We start from the raw sequence: 26,579 nt of genomic DNA, 5'->3' as shown, positions 1-26,579 counted from the left end.
AATGCATGGCTGTCCATCTACAGTAACACATTTGCATGATCACCTTTTTCCTGTAAAGGAACATGTGAGCAGTGACTCCAGGACCCTGCCAGTGGCACAGTGAGGAGAGCAGCCAGTGCACAGGCATCCCAAAACAGAAAGTAACAAAGAATAAAATGAAAAAGCCTCTATACTTATGGTTCAGACATAACCGTGATGCTGGATACCTGTGATAAGGTATAAGAGGCTGTTACACTAAGAGGGAGCTGCACTGGAGAGAGAGCAGCAAAGTGCACCAAAAGAAAAAAGAGAAAAAAAAAATCTCATTATATAGGAAAGCAAACAGTTGTGTTAATTTCATGGACTGCTTCAGCGTGCCAGAACAGGTGACAGAAGGGGAGCTGCCCAATATGCAAGTGAGGAGTCCCCCCCATCCGCCTCCTCCGCGAGAATGAAATAAATAAACAATGAATGGTCCACTCTCCTTGCGCGCCTCATCCCATCTCATGCATGGCTGCCAGTAATGGTCTACTGGGTGTCAGCTTTTATTGGCACGGTACAAAGCAAGTGCCAAGGGCTTGGTGCCTCGACTCCCCGCCGCAGACTCGGCCTGTGGATAAAAGCAAGCAAAATGCCTCAGTCGAGCACAGAGACATAGACATGTTGGGCTGGAACGAGGAAGTGCAGTGGAGAGGGGAGGGACCCAGGGCGCAGCTCCATGGGGCCGCCGCGGCGCTGCGACCTTCTGCACATGGAGCCGGGGAGAGTTGGAAGAACTTCATACTGCAAACTCAAGGAATAGCAGGTAAAGTGACTTCCACCGCGCTTTTCAGCTGGGCACCGCTTCTAAATTGTGGGTTAAGGGCTTTGGTTTGCGCCACACGCGCGTTTATACTTCAGAATAGAGGATTTGCCCCTGACTGGAAAACACTGTCCTTAGTTTCGGTGCAGGTGCGCCACAGCATCAGATCCTGCTGGGTGCGTAATTCTCTACTGGTAGCCGACATATAACGGATTAAACACCCGGGACTATTTTTTTTTTAATATCTAAAGAAAGACAGATTCAATTAGTTCCCGTTTTTTTGTTATTAAATAGCCAGCATTTTATGGAAAATATAGTGGAACGTTCCCAATTTTCCATGCGTCTTTTTTTTTTTTTTTTTTTTTTTGGAAATGTAGGAATATTTATTTCTCGCACATAGAGATTTCTTTGAAATGATCCTATTTCTAAACGAGCCTACATAATAAATTCCTCAACTCATTTTTAACCCGTTTCATCGTTTTTTACTCTCTTGCCATAGCACCTGTTGCAACTGATGCGCGCACCCGAAGTGCTTCTATCTGAAGTTTACAACAATATTAAAAACCCACGTTTTCAAAAACAAGGTGGGAGTCAATATCTTCGAATCGCTCTGTACAAATTTGCCGGAGGCCTAAAACAAAAGTGAAAAGATCCTCTAACGCAACTTAAACAGGAAATAAGCACGCAGACAAATGCTATACTTAAATATGTCTCAAATGAATCGATAACCAATAAACCTGACATTTTTACCATGCCGTTAAGGAATACCTATCTGTTCGCACCACAGTCTCAATATAAAGTCATGTGTGGAGGGAGAAAAAAAAACACATTTGTAGGCAGGACTCGTGAAACTTTTTACACTGCTGACACTGAGGTGGAAAGTTGTTCAGCAACACCCATACAAAAAGAAATGGATTCACTCTGAAACATTTGAGGAAATAAGGTCGCAGGGTGTTCTCTCTTTAACACGTTTCAAAACCCAAAGTTCCTGCTGTAGAAGTTCAGTCTCTGCAAAATACACCCGACTGTCCACTGCCTGCTTTTGGTTAAATTAGCCTACAATTTAAGCATTTATAATTTTGTAATTAAAGTGGCTTTTCAGTGATGCAAAGCATTCAAGCAGTGAGTTGTCATTAATTTGATCAAATCTTAAATATCGGATTGTATTCCATTAGAAAGCAGGTTGGTGTTGTATTATTTTTTAGCATATATGAATGTGTATTTGGAGTTTATTTCAACTTAAAAATGTTATTTTGCATCAGTTTGCAGCATTTAAGGGAAGTTGATAATCCTGTAATCTCACACAAATCTGACTTAAATACAAAAACTTCACAAAAACTAGCACTTCGGCGGAAGATGTATGAAAAATCTGTTTGATATTAGATCAACTTTGAAATGAACCCAATACCTGCGAAAATAGGACTTTTTTTTTCATAGCTGAGTTGGAAAGAGAAGTGCTGAAAAATGCTGCAAACATGTCTGCAGATGCCTCATCTTTCTTGTCAGTAGAAACAGAAGTAGGAGGAGGCAGAGGAAGACAGACAGTTATTAAAATGATTGTACTGTCTGAATAGCAGAGTAGTGAAGTGTGTCAGATGCAAATGAAGGAAACTTCTTCTCAGCGCACCTTTTACTCTCACCCTCACCCCCACAATAGGCTCCCAGAACACATCCGCACTAACACTATCGACCCACTTACACCCATACATTTCATGAATTACTGATGAGAATCTCAATATGCATATTTATCCGAATTGAACAAAGGTGACCATGCATCACATTACATGGTGCTGTAGGACAATGTCTTTCCCTAATGGCTGATAAGGAAGCACCCACAGGTTTATTATTTCTCATAAGCTGATGGGCTGTGACTGAAAATAATTAATTCACTTATGTGATGGATTGTCAGTAAGTCGACTTTGTAACGGCTAAACCTGGAACTTTATATTCCAGGGCTTGTATGTGTAAAACAATAATTTGAATTATGATTCATATTATTTGCTTGTAATCATAATAAGGTCAACACTGGGGTTAATGTGGCTGTATGTCCAATGTAACCGTGATCACATTCCAATATTGATGATATAACACTGTCATTGATATATTCTGAATGCTATAATAATGTGTTTTATTGTAGAGAACAACTGTAATTACAATATAAGATGTAAAAAAAATCATATAGGTCTATATATATATTTCATGTGGGCCTCTGTGGCTTTGAATCCCAGTTATATTTGATTTATATTTATTTACTTATATTACAATACAGGTAACAGACACCATCCAAATATTTGACATATACAGTAGGACCGCATATACAGTAGGCAGCTTCATAATTCAAACTGATACACTGGAGGCCTTGTGTCACTTTTTGTTGCCTCCATTTATTTATTTTTCTGTGAATTCCCACATTCATTCATGGGTGTTTGGTTCATGTATTCCAAAATTTTACTATTTCTCCTAAACCTTCATTATGTGTGTTGTACATAAAACAGAGTAGAGCTTCCCCCCCGATATCCAAACTTTGCTGGTGTGGTCCTCAGTATCTGTTAACGGTTTGGCTGTTTCTCATCTCCACCCTGCTCCCTGGTGTAGCTTTGCACCCCGCTATGTGCAGACGCCTCTACTCCCCCCTCCCCCCACCCCACCACCAGCCACACACACACACACACACGTATACACACAAGCGGGAGGAGGACTGAGAATTTTGTCAACCCACAAGCCTCTTCCTGCCTCTCCTCACTCGACCCAACTCAACCCACTAAGACCAAAACTTTTCCAGTCCTGCAGACTCCCGTACCCTTCGCTGTAACTGAGCTGGGTGAACTGGGTGAAAGATTCCACCGGCCCCCAGTTAGTCGCTCTGACACATCGCCCCCACTTCCCCTCATGGTTACATCCTGGACCTGGACAGCATTTCAGCATTTGAGTTTAATTTTGATGAGATGAAATGAAGAAAAAGTAAAAAAAAAAAAGTGACACTGTTGACAGGCTGATTGCATGACAAAACAGCATCTGCCTTTGTCAGAAAAGTGTGTTTAAAAATTCCAGTTTGGACCAGCACAAAATTATCAAATATATCTAAAGATATCTGAACCTAACCCTATAAAAGCAATATGGGGAAAAAAATCCTAAATAGTGACAACAACTAGTGACAAAATCATCAAAGGAATCTAAAGATTAGGGCACACCTAAAAAACACAATGGGAAAAGTTTCCTAAGTAGTGTCAAAAACTTGTGTAACATGGAAAATAAGAACAGAGTGAAAGTAGCGTCACTCTACGCTCGAACAAACTACTTCCTGAATCGTCTCTGTGCACCTTACTTTCCGCATGCCTACACAAGTGGGTTGTGGTTGAACGTAGGAATTCATTTTTTTTTTTTTTATTTCTGTCGAAGACCCCCCCCCGCCCGCCCCCCCGCCCCCTCGCCAACACATCCGTATTTCCCCTCTCACCATCTGCCCAGAAAAAAGGGCACATGAGAATACCCCCCCACACACACACACCTCCAAAAACTCCAGATGCTTAAGAACGGCGGTAGTTTCGGCACAGTAACACGCAACAATCATCTGCACCAGTGACCTTTGCCCCCCCTCCACCCCCCCCCCCTCACACTCTTGCATCCTGGGCGTCTGCGGCCGTCGGAGCTCCCCGCCTCGAGTCGCCACTCCGCTAGCAGTACACTGCGCGTTGCGACAGAGCGCCACCGGCCGCTTCCCACTATTTGTTCCAAATGTGTGGAGCCATCTGTCAGTAAAACAGGAAGGCCTAGGTTCCCCTTCTCCCTCGGGCTCGCTTCGCTATTTTCGGGAGCTTCACTTCTCCCTGTGTGGCTGCTTGGACCGGGGCGAGCGGGCCCCCGCCGAGGGTTTCTTGAAGTGGCAGGAGCCGGGGGCCGAGGCTGTCGGGCCCATCTGCTGCAGGCTTGAGGGCCATCCATTATTAATGGGGCCACGTGCACTGGTGACTCCTCAGATATGCAGCCCTGGCCAGAGGAAGGCTTCTGGACTCAAACAACAAAAAAACAAAATATGGGACTCAAAGAAAAAAACCCCCCAAAAAAACAACTTCTCTGTCTTTTTGGCTCGCTCCTTTTTCTGTCTCTCTCCTTTTCTCTCTCTCTCTCTCTCTCACTCTCTCCACCTTCCTGATGCACTTGCTCTTCCTGACTTTCTGACTTTGTGCCCTCACGTTGCTATCTACCTCTCTGCCTCTATTATTTTTCTCCCTGCCTCAGAGGCCCTCTCTCTCTCTCTCTCTCTCTCTCTCTCTCTCTTTCTCTCCCCCTCTCTCCTCCTCTCTCTCTTTGTCTCTGATTGTGCCTCGCATGCGTCTGTGCTCGGGCCGCGGGCTCAGCGATGCATGCTCAGTAAATTAGAGAGAACACGAGCGCCGATCAGCTGGGCACGGCGGACGCCCGCATCCCCGCTGACCCGGGGGCCAGTTAATTTTCTGCTTAATTTTGCGGCAGTCAGTTTGCATTTTTGGATGATTACGTGGCAGGAAATTAACAATAAATAACAAATGCGGTCTGAAAGCAAACCGCCACCCCCCCCAACCCCCACCCCCGCACCCCGCTACACCGGTAAGGCCCATCAGACGGAAGCCCCAGCCGCTCTCCAAGGGCTCAGTCTCTCTCTGTCAGACTCGTAATGAAAATGTCTGTAATTCTTTGTAATGTAATGTGGGGGACAGTGGCGCGTCTGCGGCGCTGACAAGAGCGATCTCGCCGGGGTGACGGAGTCGCGCGGGGAGAGGACGCCCTTTACTCTGCTCCGGCGTTTTATAATGTTGTTTCCCCGGCCTGCTCTTGATTAAACTTACACACATCTCCATCTCCGTCTCTGTCCCATTAGAATACCTGCACCGAATGGAGACAGAGGAGGCCCAGGAGATGGCCCAGATGCCAGGTAAAAGACCCGCCACTGCATGATTGAGCTCTTACAGGGCAGAAAGTAGATACAATAGGCCCCAAAACAGCCTCTCTCTCTCTCTCTCAGGTAATTTTGGTGGTCCTGAATGGGACATGTTGAGGGGGGGGGGGGGGGGGTTTTGGCGAGGTGAGTGATGGGTGTTTGCTGGTGTGTGTCTCCCCAGGCAGGGACAGCCCCCCTGCCAACGACACGTCTGAGGAGGCGGAGGAGCCCATGGCCGTCCCGGAGGACCTGTCAGCCGGCTCCGCCCACCAGCAGAACAACAGAGGGGACAAAGGTATGGGGGGCTGGGGGAGCATTTCCAAACGCACCTACAGCCAATCAGAACATCATGAATGCTTGTGCAAGTGAAGAGTAAATCAACAAATACACAGACTGTGCCATTGCTACATATAAATTCGTCAACTAAAATCCCCAGTTTGAGTGTCTCCCATGAAGCAACAAAAATGAATACATTCCCAAAGCATCCAAATCAGAGTAAAATGGCAAAATGAAAGTAATGCCAGCATCAAAAGTATACTATCAAATAAAAAAAGCATAGTAATGTTTTAATAACTTAATCCCACGCACATGCAGCGGGAGATATTCGGTGTTCCAAATCCCTAGGAAAAATTAATTTACAGCTGCAAAGAGGCACATTTAGGTCATTGGCAGAAAAGGTAAAAAAAAAAAAATAAGCTCTTTGATCCATGGCATGTCATTAATAAGCAGAATCTTAAGGAATTGCTAATGTGGCCTTGATTTTGAGCATGTGAACATCCAGCCAGGGAATATCATGGTGAAAACGAGGATGAAACATCCCATCTGTGGCGGATAGTTATCTCCACTCTCTTCACTTGGGTGGCATGTCAGAAAGCAGGAGATGTTTTAAGATGGAGGTTTGGAGTCATTACGGTTCATTAAAAGCTAATTGGTTTTACATGACAGCAAGATGAATCAGATGTGACACACAGCGCTCATATGATATAGTTTTGTTAGTTTATATGACACTTAATTTCATGAAATACACTGATGAGGAGAATCCAGGTAAAAGCCATTATCCCTTATTGATTTCCATGATTAAATTTATACCAATCACAAAGGAGGAGATGTAAATAAAAGAAGGATTTTGAAGCTGTACACTGAACATTATGAAAATGATTCCATGTGTCAGTGTTTTTCCACTCATCCAGATAACGGTAAAGATTCGCCGCCGAGCGCTTTGAAGCTAGTCAGCTGCAGATAGTCAGAAATAAGATGCGAGGGGAAACTGAAATAGGATGTGTAAGAGTTTCCTAAGAAGAACTTCAGCCATCAGACAGTTTCAACACTCCTGGAGATAAAGTGTTCGGGAACAGAGCCAAGCTCACAGATCAGCGCAGCGCATCACCACGCCACATAGGTCACACACCTGCACACACACACACACACACACACACACTCACACACACGCTTACTCACACACGCTCTTGCTGTGACTTTACAACTGTCGAGCTGTCATGCACAGATCTCAACGCACGCAAGGATCTCTGAACACGGCATCTAATTCAGCCGTAACACTGTTCGAACAAGTTAGTCAGCGTGTGTGCAGCCTCGCTGGCCCTCATCGTACATAACAACACGCTTTTATGTGACAGTGTTCATCTGATCTCAGTCGATTGATGGAAATCTAGTATGATCTGGAGAAAAAAAAGGGAAATAGTCAAAGGGGAAATTCCTTAAATGTTTTATCGACTTTCATTGGGGGCAAGGAATAGGTTCTAAAGCAAGTTTGAGAGAGAAAAGGGGCAGGGCTGACAGAGTCGATGCATGTGTGTGTGGATGCGTGACTGCATGTACATGTGTTTCTGTCCGTTTCCTATAGATACGATCACCTTTGTGTGTGTATGTGTGTGTACATGGGGACAGAGAGAGAGAGAGAGAGAGAGAGAGAAGGGAAGTGTCTGGTATATCTATGCATCGCTGGCTCTCTGATAAAGCCCAAATGTGAGTTGTAATTATCAGGCAGGATCATGTGCTGCTCGGGCTTCTGTCGTGAAAAGGGCAAAAAGCAGAGGGACTATATGTGGGACACGGGACCTCAAAGTATCGAGAGCTCGAAAACCTCAAAGCCAGGTTGTTTCCTGTTCCAGATAAGTCCTCGCAGTTAGGGATTGCCATCTTTGAAAGAATAAAATTAGAAATTCACACTTCAGACAGAAAGTAGGTTTTATTGTTTCTTATTCCATATTATTCTATGGTGTGATTGTCTAAACCTACTGATGCTTATTGTATTGTCTTGTGTAGCTTAAACCGCCCATTTGACACTCCAAGCCAGTTAAAATAAGCATTAAGAATCATTTTACCCAAGTGTTGAACACGGATGAAGTCACATGGGGGGTTAAAATGACCCGTCATGACATGAAACGATTTCTCTTTCACTTTGAATGAATCAGAAGGCGCCATTCGGAGACATGAAAGCTAAAAGCTGCCAAGTTCCCGAAAACGTGGAGGCAATAAGTTTAAAAAAAAAACAACACACACACACAGTGCGAGGGGGGGAAAAGCAGACTCTGTTTTTTTTTTTGGTGTTCCTTATCGAGTGCGAGTTGTGTCGGGTGTGTTGCTGCCGTGGTTTAACACATGTGGTTCCACTACCTTGCACACTGGGCTATTTTCAGGCAGTGAGAGCAGCGCAGCCCTCGAACAGGAACCTCCACCAGGCTCCCTGTATTTCCACACTGCAGACAACAACTAACAAACATGCTACCTCGCCTCCTAACTGTCGTCTACCTCCTGCTAATTTCCTCCTCTTGTGCCAAAACTGCTTGTCTTAATCAGTGCTATATTTGCTATATCTAACATTTGCTGTTATCTCAATATTTGTTGCCTTTTGGCTACACTGTGCCATATACTGCTAGGTTAATAGTTACCCTATTATCTATAATCTGAGGATAATATTCAGACCAACATCAAGCCATTTTATTGCAACCGTTTTGTTTGTCCTCTATGCGATCTGACACTTGCTTCCCAAAACGAGCAAATCAGGATGTGTGACCGTGACAAACATGATATAAAGTAAAAGCTCTTCTTCCTACTCCCGATTTAGTCACAACTTCCCCATATCCCTGAGAAGCTGCAGCCCAGCAGTCATGGTTCCCTCTGCCTAGTTCAGCTATAACATTGCAGGGTCACACAACACCCAACTGATGATCAGTCCAGTCAGACCGAACAGCCTCACTGTTACATTAAAAGCCTCAGGCCCATTCACTTTCTCTGGAGAGACTAAAACCTGCAGTACATAGGGATAAACATAAAGTATTTTTAGTTATACAAGATTGTGATTAGGGAGTTTTTTACTCCAATCAACCAATTTCCCAAAATCAGCATTCATCTAGGTTAGACTAGTTAGACTACCTATATGGTACACACCTGTACACTAATGTGACTATTGCCAATACTGTGACTAAGGCAATAGTCTGATAGGGTTCTGATAGCCGTTTACATGATACCATAATTTGACATGTGCCCATAACAATCCCATTTACATGAGTGCACTTGTTTTTTTTGATTATCCAGGGAGAACTGTGTAAATCAGAGATTTTATTGCTAAACCCCTCTAAAAACAGCATCACATCCATGTCTTGCAACACGCGTACCATAAACTCTTTCTTTTCCAAACTCCAAAAAGTGTCGACTCCTGCCAGTCCACTTCCCCTCGACCTCCACATAACACCATGAGCTGGACTCACGCGCAACTTGACCGCTGTTCAAGTTGAAATGGGACCTAACTGCTGTCTATTAATGCAAATACAATTGGAGCGCTCCACATATGTCACTGTGATTACGCTTTATTCGACTAAGAGCATAATGGCATTAACATAATCAGAGTATGGTGTTTACATGCGTCCTTCCTTACTTGCCTTATTGTCTTCGCTGCATTATAATCACATTTTTGATTTGCATGTAAATGGGTCAGTGATAGTCTGATTTGTCACAAGTTTATACAAAATTCTGGCCATGACTCTGAATGGCCAGAATTCTCACCCTAACTGAATTTTAGCAACACTGTACACTTATGAGGAGAATCCAGGTAAAATAAATCTATACCAATCTCAAAGGAGGAGATGTAGATGAAGAGAAGCAGTCGAGTTAGAGAAGGATTTTGAAGCTTTGACACAACTGAGATGTGGATTGTGCAAAAAGGGCTGCAACTCAATACCAGGAAGATGTCCCTACTACATTCTGTATAGTGTGAAGCATGGCCTTCCCTTCCCCTAGTGTTTGCTGTGTCACTTCTGCAGCGCAGCCTGAGTACTATTGACACATGGCTGGTGTTTCTCTTATCTCATCTGCTCAGCAGAAAGACACAAGAGTTTATCCAACAAATGTCAACAGTCAGTAGACGAACACATTGTTGTTTATGCAAGAGCAAATAAACCTGTGATAGAACTGTGCTGGAATGGCCGATCTGATTAGGTGAATTCAGTCTGAAAAAGCGATCATGAGCATCTTGTGATCCCATGCCATTAGTTCTCACATTTGTGTTCCCCCCCCCTGCTGTCTGAGTGAATGATGCATTATGGGAGATATGTTCCCCACAGCGACAGTGAAAACAAGCCTCCCGCAAAACGCCTGTTTCAGTTACAGGCTGTTTTACAATTCCTTGCCTGTGCTTCCCTTTCTGTCACTTCTCCATAATTCTTGGTATTTCGGTTAGACAGGCCCTCTTTCTGAAGCTTCCCCTTTTCCATAGATTCCTATATTTCATGATTTCCACTTCTTCCTCTTCGGCTGTACAAACAGAGGTAGAGGCATGGGGAAATCGGGCTGCCACCGTGACATGCAAACCACAGGCTCGTAGTTGTGGGACTTGCAAGATTTCGGGTTCGGTTATAGACATTTCTAAACGTTTCTGAAGTTCCCTGGTGGGAAAAGAGGGAGCTGACAGTTTGACACGCAGGCCACTTCTCTATTCAGATGAAACTGGGAACATAAGCAATCAAACACAGATGAAAGAGTTTTTATAATAGCTCCACAGATAATAGATATCATTTATTAATCATGCAGTATTTACTTCAGGTGCTCTAAAAAGCTGCAAATTTAAAGAATTAGGGAAATTAAGACCCTTTAAAATGCACAAGATAGTGAAAAGGCGTGTGTTTTTGTGTGTGTGTGTGCGTGTGTTCACCGTACTCTTTTGCGCTGATATACACCGCTGCCGTCCCTAGTTTCACACTGTTTCCTGTGTCTCTGTTTCCTGTTTATCTTGCTGTCATTTGTTTTACAAAAGTGTGATGGTGTGAGATGCTCTGTGCGTTTCCTCATCCCATCGCCGACATCTTCAACCCAAAGACACACTCTGCACCTCTGTATCCTTAACACACACACTTTTGCATTGGAAAGCACCAAAATGAGCTTGTCGAATTGCATTCAAAGTCTACAGTTTAAACATGCAGGCTGGCTGTTTGATATTTGATGTGTGTGCAGTGATCTTATCTAATATCTTTGTTGACCTTGCTCAGACTGAAGTCACACAAAAACACATGAAATATCAGGGGAAGTGTTGCAGTTTTGATGTATAGCACATGAAACTGTCTTATTGTCTATTTAAGTAAATATGTCATTACAAAGCCTTTGTAGTTGTAGTGATATTACAAGGTGATTGCAATGCTAATACATGCAGGTTCTCCCCTGATAGTGGCAGCACATCAAGAGGGAATGAACAGAAGCACATGTATACAGTGACTAATCCATAGATAAATACAGAAATTGGCACATTGTCATCATGTGGATTTTTAAGGTTCAGTCACATTACACTTGGAGCTCACCAATAAGTCAAGCAAACTGAAAGAGAGGCACACCCAGGTTCCCAAAGCATTTCACAAATTCACATGTAGCAGCATTGTAACCTATAACAAGAGAACCAATGCTCGTATTCTAAACCGTGGCCCCCCTGCCCTCTTTTCCAGCCTGTAACATTAAAGTTGAGGCTCGCAGTGATGAGGAGAATGGGCTGGCCTGTGAGATGAATGGCGAGGAGGAGGAGTGCGCGGAAGACTTGCGCGTGATCGATGCCTCGGGGGCCAAAGTGAACGGCTCACAACCGAGCCCCGACGCCAAGGCCTTCTCCTCGGCCGGCGGTATCCGGCTGCCCAACGGGAAGCTCAAGTGCGATATCTGCGGGATAGTTTGCATTGGCCCCAATGTGCTGATGGTGCACAAGCGAAGCCACACTGGTAAGCCACCTGCGATACTTCTTGCCCTTAACCTTTGCACCCATGTTCACTGTTAGCAATGATGGAGGGATGAGGCTCTGAGGGGTTTAGAAGCGGCTGAGAAAGCTGGGGGTCTGCTGTGGCTCCTCCCCTTCAGCCATTTTTACAGCTTTTCCGTAGCTTCTTTGATCTATTTTTGTCTTTGGTGTAACTCCTTAAAAGGCTTTCCCCAAGTTACACACCTCATGTTAAGTTTAAGGTGATTAAAACTAGACATTGCAGCGATTTCACTTCATCAAGATGGTTGTCTACTGCTATTTCTTTGGCATTGACACAAGCAGAATCAGCAGTGTATACCCAACTATAACCATATCTTCTTTGTAGTAAAGCCTGCATACACACCAGTAGTAATGGATTCTTAGAAATAAACCCAAACTTTAGAGTTTATACTTACACTGAGCTGTAGTTGTATTGGCATCCAATGCAATTGGCTGTATATAGACCTCTCTATGGTGCGTGAAATAGACTTTGAGAATACCATTAGCAATTATTATTGTTCTCTAAATGATTTTGAATTACCACACGACAAGCAACAGTAGCTGATCAAATTGTTGTGTGATAAAGTAGAAGAGACAAACTCGGTCCGAAAAAACATGCCCTTAGTCGAGAAACAGGATCTCTGCCGCAATTAAATGGGATCTCCATGAAATGACAATTATCTGACTATTAAAAGTTTTTCAAATTTCAAAATTGATATTCTATTGTAATGAACCCAAACCAGTGGTGGGGAACATTTTTGAAAAAGGCACTTAACTGTCAAGCTTTAGAAACTAATGAAACCCAAAATGGAAGAAAGGAACACTAGACTAATGTAAATGCAAAAGAATGTACAATAAAAGATATAATGAAGTGCCTCCTATTTAAATCGAAAATATTCTGTGGTGAGTCTTTGCTCCTGAAATGCATTTTTAATGAGTTTCCTTTTTTATATATTTTTGCTGCTTCACTGGTGACTCTTATTTTATGGGGGGCCTTTGAAAAAAAAAAGCCATATTAAAACGTTCTCACAGAATGCCACAACACTCGGAGAGGCTGGATATTGGTTTATTCCAGAAGCGCTGATCAGGAAGACTGGCTCTCAACACAAAGTGTTTCCTTCGCTTTATTCAAATGAGGCTGAATTTGCATTGTGATGTGCCGCTCTTATTTTAGAGACGAAGAAGAGGAAAAAATGAGATTTTCAGATCAAATTGACCTAGGCAATGGTGCATTACGGAACTGGCAGGCTGAGTCTGAAAGGCTCTTGTTCGATCAGAGCGCCGGCAGCCGGTGGGGCAGGGGGAGCAGGGAGAGACGGAGTGTCACTCTGCTGTGAAACCCTCCCAGGCTGCCGGATCGCTCCCCACCCCGGAGTCGCGCCATCATCCGCCTTGTTCTGGCGCTTGGGATCTCTTGTAGTGCGGTGACCCCACATTCACGGGGCCCGCTTTTTTTTTCTCCATCCGCATAGTAAAATTAAAACAAAGGCTTTGCGCTGTTGTTGCTTTTATGTTGTCAGTGGGATCGTGAGCTTAAGGGAATGTAGTGCGATGAAGAACCTTAGCATTCATACTGATAAACTATCACACTGCTTGATAGGATTCATGTACAACAAAATAAAAATTGGGTGCCAGTAAGAAAATAATTTATACTTAAATAAAATGAGGTAGTGTAGTACAGCTTCAGGATTTCTTCAAGTGTTCCCATCCCATTCAAAACAATTGTATGTATGTGTTGCACAGCATTGTTTGCATTACCTGTCTTAATGCACAGCACACTTTAGATCATCAGTTTTGTTCATATTCATTATAATCTAACTGTCCAAATAGCCTTTACAGCCTGTGATACTGCTTATATTAAGTGTTTTCCTGCTCCTTTACAGTGACGTGTGTGTGTGTGTGTGTGTGTTGTGTGTTCTTGTCCTCAGGAGAACGTCCTTTCCAGTGCAGCCAGTGCGGTGCCTCTTTCACCCAGAAGGGCAACCTGCTGCGTCACATCAAGCTCCACTCGGGGGAGAAACCCTTCAAGTGTCACCTGTGCAGCTACGCCTGCCGCAGGAGGGACGCCCTCACCGGTCATTTGCGCACCCACTCTGGTGAGCATGGTGTCACCCAGGCTAAAAAACACATGCACTCATGGTAGTGTTAGGAACTCTGGATTGAAGAGTGTATGCATGGCATTACTTCCTTTGCACTGTATAGGAGCCAAGGGGAAGTAGACAGGGTGTAGATATGGGTGTCACTTTATTTGCAAATGCTTTGCAGAAGTTTCTGTTGATGACATGTTTGAGTGAAAACAGGACACTTACAAAGCCTGCTCTAAATATTGTATTTATTGAATATTAAAGTGGTAATCCAAGAGATTTTTATTTTTATTTTGATGACATCTTTGCACATCTCAGCGCTCGTTGCTGTGGTGTTTCTGCACCGCACTTCCCAGAGATCACCTGTCAATCAAACAGTGTGTCCAGTACTGTGACGTCTTTTTCCTTGGATTTTCTGTTGATGCAGTTTGAGTTTCTGTAGGTGGCGCTCTTTTCTTTGTCTGTTCAGACATGGTGGCTATCACTGCTCATGCTAACTACCCAGTTCTTCTTCTATTTATTACAAACAAACCGGAAACATAAAACGCATCACTTCCTGTGTGTCAGATACTTTTTCCCAGAAAAGACCTACTAGACACCAGATATTTAGAACTGCAAATGCAAAAGCTTTCATGAACTGGCTTCAGGTTGAATCACTATTGTGTTCAGTCAGCAATAGAGAGTAGCAAAAGAGACATTTATTTCTATAAAAATGTCATGGATTAAAACTTTATGATTAGCTGTTACATGGTGCATCATACTGCTCTGTTGACTGATGTAACATTATTTGTTGCAGTTGGAAAACCCCACAAGTGTGCTTATTGTGGGCGGAGTTACAAGCAGCGCAGCTCTCTGGAGGAGCACAAGGAGCGGTGTCACAACTACCTCCAGTGCATGGGGCTGCAGAACAGCATCTATACAGGTTGGTGCCTCACGGGACGCACACTTCACCTCCACCCACTCTGATGACCTACTTTACCCTGAGCGCAGGACTCGCTATGCATGCAGTGTCAGTCTACCGTGTCGACAATGTTGCAATTACAAAATGCTCCAACAGGTCAGGCTAAATTCATCTCATTTATATTTAAAGTAAATATAGTGTTTGTTTTTTTTCTGATGGACGCTGGCTCATGCAGAACTTCTGTAGTTATTCTAAATAACTGTGCGATAGTCATGAATTTTGTTGCCACATTTCAACTATAAAAATGTTTCATTGTTCATATTTACAAAATGAACCCACTATAGACTCATGATTAAAAAAACTTTACATGTAGGGTATAAACTGCTGGGCTGAGGCTGAGAAATACATTTACACTCTGTCTGTGAACATTAACAAATATTTATAGACCAAGTGCTTCACACGTGTCAGAACAGTCCGATCTGTGCTCTGTAAGAAAAGCACCTTCAGGCATATGTTATCACTGAAAGACAAGACCCTCTTACACTAATTCCTCACTTTGAACAGATCAAATTCTAAATACTTTGACTCTGAAACCTACTTTTCTGTCTTGCTTTCCAGTAGTAAAGGAAGAAAGCAACCAGAATGAGCAGAGGGAAGACTTAAGCCAGACGGGATCTGACAGAGCCTTGGTGCTAGACAGACTAGCTAATAATGTAGCTAAACGTAAGAGCACTATGCCACAGAAGTTTGTGGGTAAGGGCTGAAGTCTGCTTCCTTTGTATATCAACAATGACATTTCTTTTTACTGAAGAACTGTGTTGTATATCAGATAGTGTTCCATTTTTCTTTGCCACCCTGCCTCTGCTGAATGCATGCAGTTTAACCTGATCATCATTTGTGCCTTTAATTTGTTTTGGACATTTTTTACTTTTAAGCCATATTCCTTTTAATGTGTGTTAGGAAAAAATATTTTTCACCATTTACAAAAGTGTTTAATTGTTTTAATCCTTTATATTATAGACAGACTATAGATATAGAGAGAGAAATGAGGATATTGCAAAACAGGAAGAGAGATACATTTTCTGAAGTGGCTGAGGATAATGCAAATATGAGACCATGCAACAGAAATACTCAGTAATAATGAGCAATATCAGTACCAGAAAGTTAATTAATTAATTAAAGTGAATCACAGCTAGAGAGCAGCAGGTACTCTATCAAGTTGCTGAGGTCACAGGCTGTAGGTTAAGTGCATCAGTATGACCTCAAGTGTGATATCAAGTGTGACCTTCACATGGCCCTGGCCCCTGTGACCCTCAGGTGATAGGCGTCTGTCGGACCTGTCCTTCGAGGGCGGGGCGGGGGAGCTGATGCAGTCTCACGTCATGGACCAGGCCATCAACAACGCCATCAGCTACCTGGGGGCCGAGTCCCTGCGGCCGCTGGTGCAGACCTCCCCGGCCTCCTCCTCCGACGTGACCCTGGGCTCCATGTACCCGCTGCACAAGCCCCCGTCGGAGGGCCACGCGGGGCCGGGCAACGTCCTGTCGGCCAAGGACAGCGCCGCCGAGAACCTGCTGCTGCTCTCCAAGTCCAAGTCGGCCTCCAGCGAGAAGGACGGCTCGCCCAGCCACAGCGGCCAGGACTCCACCGACACCGAGAGCAATAACGAGGACCGGCCGGCCGGCGGCGGGGGGGCGTCGGGCCTCATCTACCTGACCAACCACATCACCTCGGGGGTGCGGAACGGCGTGCTGCCCCTGGTGAAGGAGGAGCAGCAGAGGCAGTACGAGGCCATCCGGGCCAGCATAGAGATGGCCTCCGAGGGCTTCAAGGTGGTGACGGGCGACGGCGAGCAGGTGAGGGCGTACCGGTGCGAACACTGCCGCGTTCTCTTCCTGGACCACGTCATGTACACCATTCACATGGGCTGCCACGGCTTCAGAGACCCCTTCGAGTGCAACCTCTGCGGGCACCGCAGCCAAGACCGGTACGAGTTCTCCTCCCACATGACGAGAGGGGAGCACCGCTACTGAGCCGCAGCGTCAGAAAACACACACACACACACATACACACACACACACACACACACACACACACACACACACACACACACACACACACACACATGCACATTCAATAAATACATGGAAATACATATTGTAAAATACACTGTTGATCTCTGAAAGTGGTGGTTTTTTTATACAAAATATGCATGTTTGTAGAACACAGATAAAAGAACACATCTAATTCATGAAAGAAAACAACATTCAATTTCAAATGCCATGTTCAGGAGGAAAATTAATTCTTCATGTTTTTTCTGAATTATTGTTCAGTGAAGGCAAAACAGTTACTGTGCCTCAGTACTGTCACATTATAGGTTTGAAGTCATTTATTTACAGTTGCCACCTGTATAAAGTGTATAAATGTGTCTCTTCCTTTGGATATCCAGGCAGCAGCATTTTGTTTTTCTGGTTTTAGAATAAAAAAAAGATTTTCATCTCTACATTAAAGTATCTCTATACTGAGCTGTCTGAAATGTTAATAAAGGATTCTGATTCTTTTCTCCAAATGCTTGCAGCGTGGGCGAATTCCTATAAATATTGGATATGGAATACAATCAATACAATTTTTTACAATCAATGTAGAAAACCTGCAAACCCATTTAGTATTCATTCCATTACCAACTTTAAACCTGTTATTCTATTTGTAACAACTTTCCTATTATTTATATCACAATTACATGCCTGTCTGTTTTTGTATTTATTACAGTGTTCAATGTTTTGTCTGTAGAGTAGTTCTAAAAAACTGCATCCCTTTCTGTTCAACTGTACTAAATGTGTTTGAGTTAAAAACATGACTGCTGCTGGAAGCTATTTTTGGTTTGACAAAAGAAAATGTTTTCCTGGTCTTTGTTTTATACCTGATGGCTGAGAATTGTATTACTCGCAGAATATGAGCCATTTGAGGGTCCAAGGGAGTTTTATGCTTGCAAAATATCAATAAAAGATATTTTATATATGCACCGAGTATTCACATGTGTTTTTTCATCAAAATGAGATTGCAGTAATAAGGAATAAGTAGCAGAAATTTGCTTTTTTTTTTTTTTAAAATACTTTTTATTGAGTTTTAAACAAGGAACAGCACATCACACAGAACAGTGCATAATAACCCCCCCCTCCCCCCCCACCCCAGACAGCTATACAACACATCCAACAAAAACACAGAGACATAGTTACACAAGATTAATTAATAATAATAAAAAAAAGGCACAGAATTAAACCTAAATAGGCATTAAAGAAGTATGTTAATTAATCATATGAAATTAAGTAAAATATTGTTTCCAGTCCACTGTATGTATATGTAAGTTTAGGGTAACCAGTCATCAGAAGCCGTGTCATGTTGTGTGTCCCATAATTGGGGTTATGAGAGGGGTCCTCCACTCAGAAAAGTGTCTACCCCTTAGAAGTAAGTTCTTCAGGTCTGCAGGTAAATAATCTAGGAAAGGTGACCAAACCTTCAAAAACAGCTCATCTTTTCCTCTTAAGACAGCCTGTAATCTTTGGGGAGGGTGTTAAAAATCTCTCTGTACCAGAGAGTAACACGTGGCGGGAAGTCTTTGATCCAATTGTGCAAGATGCACTTCTGAGCAATTAAAAGGAGCTTCTCAAGAAGTTTGTAGTGTGATGCAGGGAGATGCAATTCCCTGAAGGGAAGGCCCAAGAGGAAAGCACCAGGGTCTTTTTTAATCTTTATTTTAAATATCCCACTAATTACCTTGGAAATACATGCCCAGAAACTGGAAATTAATTTACACTCCCAGAAGCAATGGAAATACATCCCCCTGTCAGAATGGCACTTAATGCATAGGGGAGAAAGGGAACGATTTATTTTGTGCAAGGTAACAGGGGTGATATGCAGCCTATGAATAATCTTGTACTGAGTCTCCCTCAGTCTGTTACATGTAAACGTGGATCTGATCAAGTCTATAGCCGCCTGCCAATCATCTTCAATATATTCAGTACCTAAATCTCTTTCCCATTTACGAGAAATATTTGGCAACTTGTATGTGTCAGAGGAACTGAGAAGTGAATAAAATGATGATATAAAATGTTTTCCATTTTGGCGCTCCAAGATAAATCTCTCTACGTCACTACAGGGGAGGTAGAAATTTACTTATTGAACTTTTACAGAAGGTAAATAAGAAGGAAGCTGTGAACTGCTTTATTGCAGATGAACATAAGGCTACTTGTAATACATATATACATAGGCACATCATCATATTTATTTATACATATGGATATTTAATAGCAAATGTATATATTTTCAAATGTAGGGTATTATTATTATTATCTTAACTGGATAGTATGAACCAGTTGCCAAACTATACTTTATTGTCTACATTATAATTATTATTCACTGGCTGTTCACAGTATATCTGGGCCAAGCTCAGGAAAATGTTTCTTGGAGTTGATGGAAAGTTTCTCTCAGTTTCATTTTGCTCCCATTTTACGTTCTAATATTCTAAAAGTGAAAGAAATATGGAAATGTCATTTCACACTCTCAAACCTTGTGAAATAATTAAGTTTAGACGTCATTCAAGAGGCTGCTCGCTCCTACCTGTCAAGGAAAAGCCCAGAGAGAGTGAGTGACTGGCATTTGTATACTTTGCAGAAAAAAATAACATAGTTTAGGAAAAACAAACCACTTAATTTGTGCTGAATAAATAAATACTTTATATAAAGTATAAATTGATTGCATTGGGGGTTGGAATATGCAATGCGACATGAAGATTTTGCAATAAGGTGTAAAAAGGCACATTGCCATCAAATAGTTATAATTTTTTGAGTGTTCTTATAGTTCTAAACCTCCATAATTTACAATGCAGACACACTTCTTTTTTTCATATTAGCTATAATCTACCAAGGCTGCCAAACAGACAATGGAGTACCACAGTGGCATTTGTCTGCACAGAGACCACAGTGTTAAAAACTGTGACATCAAGGGAGTAAATGCTAGCACACCCGGCACACACACACACACACACACACACACACACACAGAGGGGAGGGAGTGCGTGAGTGTGGAGGGCCAGCGTGTCGAGATCTGCCAGGTTCCAGGACCAGGAGAGCGATCGAGCGGCCGGCTGGTCCTCAGAGGAGCGAAAAGGCAGCAGAGAGCTGGGACAGCGAGGATCAGGCAGTGGAGCATAAGGCTGGGGCCGGGGCTCAGAGGGCCAGGCCCGTCTGGAGAGGGCCTCAGCGGGGCCCGGCGGAGGAGCTCATCAGCGTTGTGCAGCGACAGCCGCGTCCAGATGGCTGCTGTGTGATTCGGCAGAAACGGGAAGCAGCTGCGGCCAGCGCCGAGCCCCCACGCTTCACTGGGACCCGGCGGGGGAGGGAGGGCATTTGCATGAGAGGGATAATGTGGCCAAGCAACTCCGGCCCTGCCAGAATCCCAAATCTCACTTCCCCTTTTCAGCCAGTTGACTGAAATACCCCGCCGCTTTAAGAATCAGAGTTGAGCAAATCCAATTGTGCTGCAGTGGGATCCAACAATTTTCAGATGCCCTTACTTGAGGTACAGAAGAAGATAAAACCACATTTTTTCACGCTCCTTACACGTGTCCCATTAATGGATGGTTGTGATCAAATATTTACTGTAAAATTTGTTAATTTGGACACTTCTCATAACAGTTTTTCAACCAGCGGGCCGACTCTCCTGACAGGATCACAGTAAGCATGAATAAATTCACAGGAGCAGCTCTCCTTTAAAATGGCCATCTGATTGCCCTCTTGACTTTGCCTTCACATGATTGGACGTCCCTTTTGGAATGCAAGATGATCTTCTTGGAAACTCCATAGACTATTCGAGAAATCAGACAGAGCATACTGACCTATTTGTACTTTGTACATGAAGTCAGTAGGGTCTAATCTGATTTCTTGGAAGGTCTATGGCCAATTTGCAACCTATAATCCTGTACTGATTTCTGTCCATTTGCTTGGCTGTAGCACTGAGGCACACCTGAACCTGTCCCATTGGAAATGTGTGCTCAGTCTGAATGGGACACTTGGACATCAAAGGGCAGAGGTTATTTCCACTGTACATGCCACTGGGCTGAGGTACAGGGCAGGTAGACCAAACAGTCATTTATTAATCCTTAATTAACCACAAGAGGTTACACTTTAGGGTGCAGGAACTATATTGGACAATAGGCAGTTAATGTAAACTGAAACTGGGATGAGTATAAGGAGACAGCATGGAGAGATATTTCCTATAGGCCCTTCTGATTGTAAACTGCTAGAAAATTAGTCCAACTGCCAGGATGTAACATTATTTGTGTTAAATTCAAACCTTTAATGTGACATTCTTTAAATGTCAAGCAATTATTATACAAATGTCCAGTATCTCCTGTGTCCTCTATGGCAAACATGCCTAATGTCATATTAAGCTTGTAGCTCAATTTCATATATCAAGGTTCCAAAATGCAAGCAGTAATAATTTCGACTGTATATTTTTTGGACAAGTGTCCAAAGTGTGTGCTTGTGGCCACGCAACCTCAGATGTGACCACAAAATCATTGCTGCACCGTCACGAAATTGAGCTACCAGCCTGCACCATATGGCACAGTGATCAGTCCACACTCTATGGAGCCGGCATCCCGGGCGGCACCAGAGGAATCCTGTGCATCTGTCCCGGTCCAGCTGTGAGGAGTCCTGGTGTTCGGAGACGCTCCCGCCGGCCCGCTGGGATGTGTGACTACTTTCACTGCTGGCTAATTCAACAAAGTTTCAACGCCGTGGCCAACCACACAAACTCTGAAATATTTATCAGGGACTGGACAAAAAGATGAAAAATGAATGAAAGTCTTTTTTCATGGTCTTCCAGTTTTTCAAAGATTGTTTCATGAAAATTACATGACAATTTCATTTCATGTGTGCACAATCTATAATGGTCTCCTCCTTCAACGGCACAGTGTATGACCAGTGAGGCGCTGGAGTCAAAACACATCAACAGCATTAAAAATCCCTGCTGACCAGAACTAGCAGTTGGCGCTGGAGGAACAAAGTTTGTGCTGTGGGCAAGTGGCAGTCTTGGATTTATTGAGACCAATAGCAAAGACATTAACTGGACAGAACTATTAAAGATAGCTGTAAACTTATACACCTTCAAAGCAGTCACTAGGCCTATAAATCAAGTACTAAAATGACAGCAATTACTTGGCACATGCTTACCGTAATAAAATAGTCTAATAAAAGGCAAGTATTGCTGTAACACATTTTCCTGTTGTGTCCACTGCTGTCTTAATCGCTAACAGGAAGGGAGGCAGAGCAAAAGCAAAGTGTTTTTATCATGAGGCCAGGATACTGTCAAGTGTTGCCCAACTTCCGCGGGCATGATTAGCACATCCAGCTCCAGGAACTTTTCAGGACCATGAGAATTAAGGCGAAATGTTGGGTGACACCACAGACAGCTGTTAGTCAACCTCCTAACAGAGTGATCACACTGCCCTCTGTGGATTAGACGGGCAGGACCGAGTGGGGAAATGCTGCAGCACTGTGCCTTTATATTCTCTGCTGCAATGTTTTGTTTCTGTGGCATAAAAGGAAACAGTTTAGAATGGAGGTATTTGGCATTTTTTATTTTATTAGGAACAAATTACAATTTAGGAAATCCAGTAAAGAACAATATTGAAACAAAACTAAAACCTGTGGTCGAAGTAGAGACATGACATGAATGAAATAGAGTGAAAAAAGAGAAAAAAAAGAAAAAAGAAAAAGAGAATGCCTCTGGAAATAAATACTAACCTGCAAAAAATGCATCTTGAAACTTGCATAAAAGGGATACCACTTCCTACAGAGGAGTTTATAAAGATCATAACGGGCAGAAATTTGTATGAACTTCTGAAACTCTCAGTTCAAAAATAAACTTGCTAAACATCATTACTGGTACAACGGTCATGGCCACAAGCTTCACCTTTGACCAGGAGAAGCCATGACTGAGGAGGTCAAGTGTTACACATAGTGAACCTGGTTGGAAACAAGCTGGTGATTAACGTCAAGGACACGAGTGTCAGAGAACTTCACACCAACACCGGGACTCTTGGCAACCTTGTCGACAGGGAGATTAGCAATGTAATTTGTCTTTGCTTTTCAAGTGGAGGAAAATCCCCCCCTCCCATCCAAAAAGCCCTCATCAACTCAGGTGTCAATGAATCAATTCCCAGTTGCTGATAACATGTACACAGTGCACCGCCTGCTGCCCACACTGAATCACAAAGCAGTCATCAAATCAATAGCATAAACTCCTGGAAATCATTTTAATGCAATATGCAAACTGCTGGGAACAATTTGTGTGTTCTTTAATATGACTGAAACTAGACGAATCCTTCCACTTCTCTCACTACAAAGTGCATGAGGATGACGATAAGAACTACATGGCTGCATGTCATAAGGTCTCCAACAGCACTGCCAAGGTCTGACATTATAAAGCATATGTGCAGAAATGCTTACAATTTCATTACCTTGTGTCTACATCCTTGTTCAGAGGAAATCACAGCAGGGAATCAATGTGCAAGTGGTTCTGAGACTCAGTGGAGTTACAATAATGAATCAAATTTCATCATACCGGCCGTCAAGAGGTAAAAAAAAACAAGAGAAATCAAACATGACAAATGGGACAAGTAACTGTATTTAACATTTTGCACTAGGCAACAAAAAAAATATTCAAGATTTTTTTTTTTGAGCATCCTGTTCAGCGTCCGCATCCAAAAGTCTTGTTCCACTCCTCGTACAGCTCCAGGTCTTTTGAAGAGACGCTGGGCCGTACGGTCCTCAGGGCGTCCTGGAAATCGCTGTGGAGGATGGGGCGCACCTGATCAGGGGTGATGGTGGCAATGTCGCTGAGCTGGATGCTGCGGATGGGCCCCAGCGCCGCCTCCCGACACAGCTGAGTCATATCGGCCCCCGAGAAGCCCTCCGTCCCCGCCACCACGCTCTCCAGCTCCTCCTCTCCCAGCCGGTTCCTCTCCTGAGCCATGAGGTTGGTCACTATCTGCTGTCGGGCGGCCGCTTCCGGCAGGGGGATGTACAACCTCTTCGCCAGGCGGCGGCGGGCCGCCTCGTCTATCTCCTGAGGCCGGTTGGTGGCGCCCACCACCAGGATGCGGTCCTCCGCCGCCGTGGCGGCCCCGTCCAGCTGAACCAAGAACTCTGTCTTTATCCGCCGTGACGAGTCGTGCTCCCCGTCCGTCCGCTGGGACAGCAGGGAGTCGATCTCGTCGATGAAGATGACCGCTGGCTGGTGGCAGCGGGCGATGGCGAACAGGGCTCGCACCATTTTCTCCCCCTCGCCCACCCACTTGGACGTGAGCGATGAAGCGCTGATGCTGAAAAAGGTGGCGCCTGACTGGCAAGCTATACACTTCCCTATGAGAGTTTTGCCAGTCCCCGGGGGTCCAAACAAGAGGATGCCTTTGGGTGGACCACGCAGGCCTGTGAAGATGTCAGGTCGCAGCATGGGCCAAACCACTATCTCCTTTATGGTGGCCTTGGCAAACTCCAGGCCCGCTATGTCATCCCAGGCCACAGGAGGGCCGTGGTCCATGATCTCGCTCATGATCAGCTCGATTATTTTGGGCTCAAAGTTTTTCAGACGCTCATCCAGGAGCTGCGTCTCTTGGCCGGAGCTGTGGCCGGCCCCGCCTTCCTCCTCCTCCTGTCTCGGTATAGGTGACACAAACTTAGAGAACGTCCCCCGAGGCCTGTTGGCGCCCAGGGATTTCTTCACGACCGCCGCCATCCCAGGCGCCTGACCTCTCTGGGGCTGATGGGAATGTTTTTTGTGCTGATCGACGATGAGCTGCTCGCGAGCCGTTTTGAAGTTACTGCCGGCTCGTGGCTCAGTAACCGTCTGACCTCCGTGCGCCCCCCTGCTGCCGCCGTCCCCTCCGTTTGGGGTGTAGAAGTTCTTCCGCTTAGTTTGGTTGGAGGTGGGGAAGAAGGAGGACTGGTAGTTTTGTGTGCCACCAGCAGGGCCTGGGTTCCCCTGCGGCGGAACTGAAGAGGTATGACCAAACACAGACTGCGCCCGTGCTGGGGGGCGGGAGAATGAACTGGGATTACTTGCGATCCCCTCAGAGCCTCTTGGCCTCTCTGCTGCACTACCCACTAGATTGATGCTGGTGCTACTACCCTCTGTTTTAGGCTGTGGGGGTGCTACAGACTTGAATAATGGAGGCTCTGCCCTGACCCCGGTAGAGGAAACAGACAGGGAGCTGCCTCTGCTCTCTTGTCCAACAGATATGTTAACATCTGCTGGTGCCACCGGGGAGCCTCCACCTCCCCCCGTCCCTGCCTGAATCATCTTCTGCACGCACGGCAGCTCCAGCACGCTCCCCGCGGTCAGGGACGACTCCCATTTGTCGCTGTAGTTCCTCTGACTGCGGGCCAGGTGCAGCGCGCTCTCTGCGTAGTTGTTGAGCCCTTTGCGAGGGTCGTCCGAGTCCAGCACTGCGGCGTAGCGCTCCGTGTAGGTCCTGAGCAGGCTGGCCATTCCGGCCTGAGAGAGCTGGGAGCTTGCCCATGCATACTGAATGGAGAGGATGTGGGCCCGGTAGGCGTCTGCCGTCTGTTCAGGTGTACAGGTGCCAGATGAAATGTCAAAGGACCTCCTCTGCCACTCGTCCAGGTGTGCGCCACTCATGCCTGGCCTGCTCCAGCCTGTTGAAGGACAGGGGGACAGGAGTCATTAAAAATACATGACCCCAGAAACAGCCAGGGCAGATGTACATCACACATTACCCTTACACAAAAACACTACATTTCATAACATTAGATACTGCAGAGGATATGATGTGAGGAACTTTAGAAATTATATTAAACTAGGCAATAAGTAATGCTATTCAATAGGATAGATAGCTAGGTACTTTATTTATCCCGGAAAGAAATTCAGATATTTCAGTTATAATGCTGCTGCAGTCTCCAGTGGATCCAGGTTAACACTCCATTGACAGACTGGGAATGGCTACCAAAGCAGTGCCTACAAACAAGTACGATATTCAGAAATGTCACTTACTGTTAGTGATAAGCACCTTTCTTGTGATATTATGACAAAAGCAAATACAAGCGAGAGTGCAAACGACAACTTTTGTGTCCTAGTCTGACTTGTTCCCGCCAGCTGCTTGTCCGTAAAGTGAGACGTAATACTGCCTCGTTCCAATTCGTTTTTTGAAACCTTGTGTTAGTCCTTTGTACTATCACTTCAACGATTTGTGGAGTGTGTAAAAACGGCTACTTCAAAACTACTCAAAACTAACATAAGTTTATCTTCATTAATTGACAGAATACCAAATAAAGACAAAAAGGTGAGTAACAGTGACAGTAAAGGACTCTGCTGAAAATAATGGAACGGGACCGAGCAGGATTCACAATTTAGGAGTGCTCCATTTGCACTCCAGGTTTGCCCAGTGAGCGGTATTTGTGCGGGTTTTTACAACGTTTCTCTATGTGCTAACTCTTTTTTCGCAACTTCGGCGTAGCCCTTTTGGTAATAATAATTACTTACAAACTACGACACAGACTTACCCACAGCGAGATCCTTTCTCTTGAGTTTTAATCAAGGTGGAGACTAGTAAAGTCTAGGACGCCATCTTGTGGCCATAATAC

The 26,579-nt window shown here is 44.3% G+C and overlaps 2 protein-coding genes across 10 annotated transcripts; one reads left to right on the top strand and one right to left on the bottom strand.

The window, feature by feature from the left end:
- Positions 1-365: 365 nt before the first annotated feature.
- ikzf1 (IKAROS family zinc finger 1 (Ikaros)) lies at positions 366-17,934 on the top strand. 9 transcript variants are annotated; one of them, XM_071913266.2, is made up of 8 exons: positions 366-784; positions 5,640-5,693; positions 5,881-5,994; positions 11,648-11,914; positions 13,860-14,027; positions 14,812-14,937; positions 15,538-15,669; positions 16,234-17,934. In XM_071913266.2, the coding sequence occupies exons 1-8, from the start codon at positions 451-453 to the stop codon at positions 16,947-16,949; spliced, it is 1,911 nt and encodes a 636-aa protein (XP_071769367.1). In that variant the 5' UTR covers positions 366-450; the 3' UTR covers positions 16,950-17,934. The 9 variants fall into 9 exon arrangements, with proteins under 9 accessions (XP_071769367.1, XP_071769370.1, XP_071769366.1 ...); XM_071913269.2 differs by having other exon boundaries at positions 15,535-15,639; XM_071913265.2 differs by having other exon boundaries at positions 15,535-15,669.
- Positions 17,935-22,594: 4,660 nt separating this feature from the next.
- fignl1 (fidgetin-like 1) lies at positions 22,595-26,562 on the bottom strand. Its single transcript, XM_071913317.2, has 2 exons — positions 26,499-26,562; positions 22,595-25,634 (listed from the first exon to the last, which is right to left on the bottom strand). The coding sequence occupies exon 2, from the start codon at positions 25,615-25,617 to the stop codon at positions 23,668-23,670; it is 1,950 nt and encodes a 649-aa protein (XP_071769418.1). The 5' UTR covers positions 25,618-25,634; positions 26,499-26,562; the 3' UTR covers positions 22,595-23,667.
- Positions 26,563-26,579: the final 17 nt, after the last annotated feature.

The sequence above is a fragment of the Centroberyx gerrardi genome, chromosome 15, assembly GCF_048128805.1.
Source record: "Centroberyx gerrardi isolate f3 chromosome 15, fCenGer3.hap1.cur.20231027, whole genome shotgun sequence".
NCBI lineage: Eukaryota > Metazoa > Chordata > Actinopteri > Beryciformes > Berycidae > Centroberyx > Centroberyx gerrardi.
The sequence above is the reverse complement of the archived record's forward strand: the minus strand, read 5'-3'. Positions and strand labels throughout refer to the sequence as shown.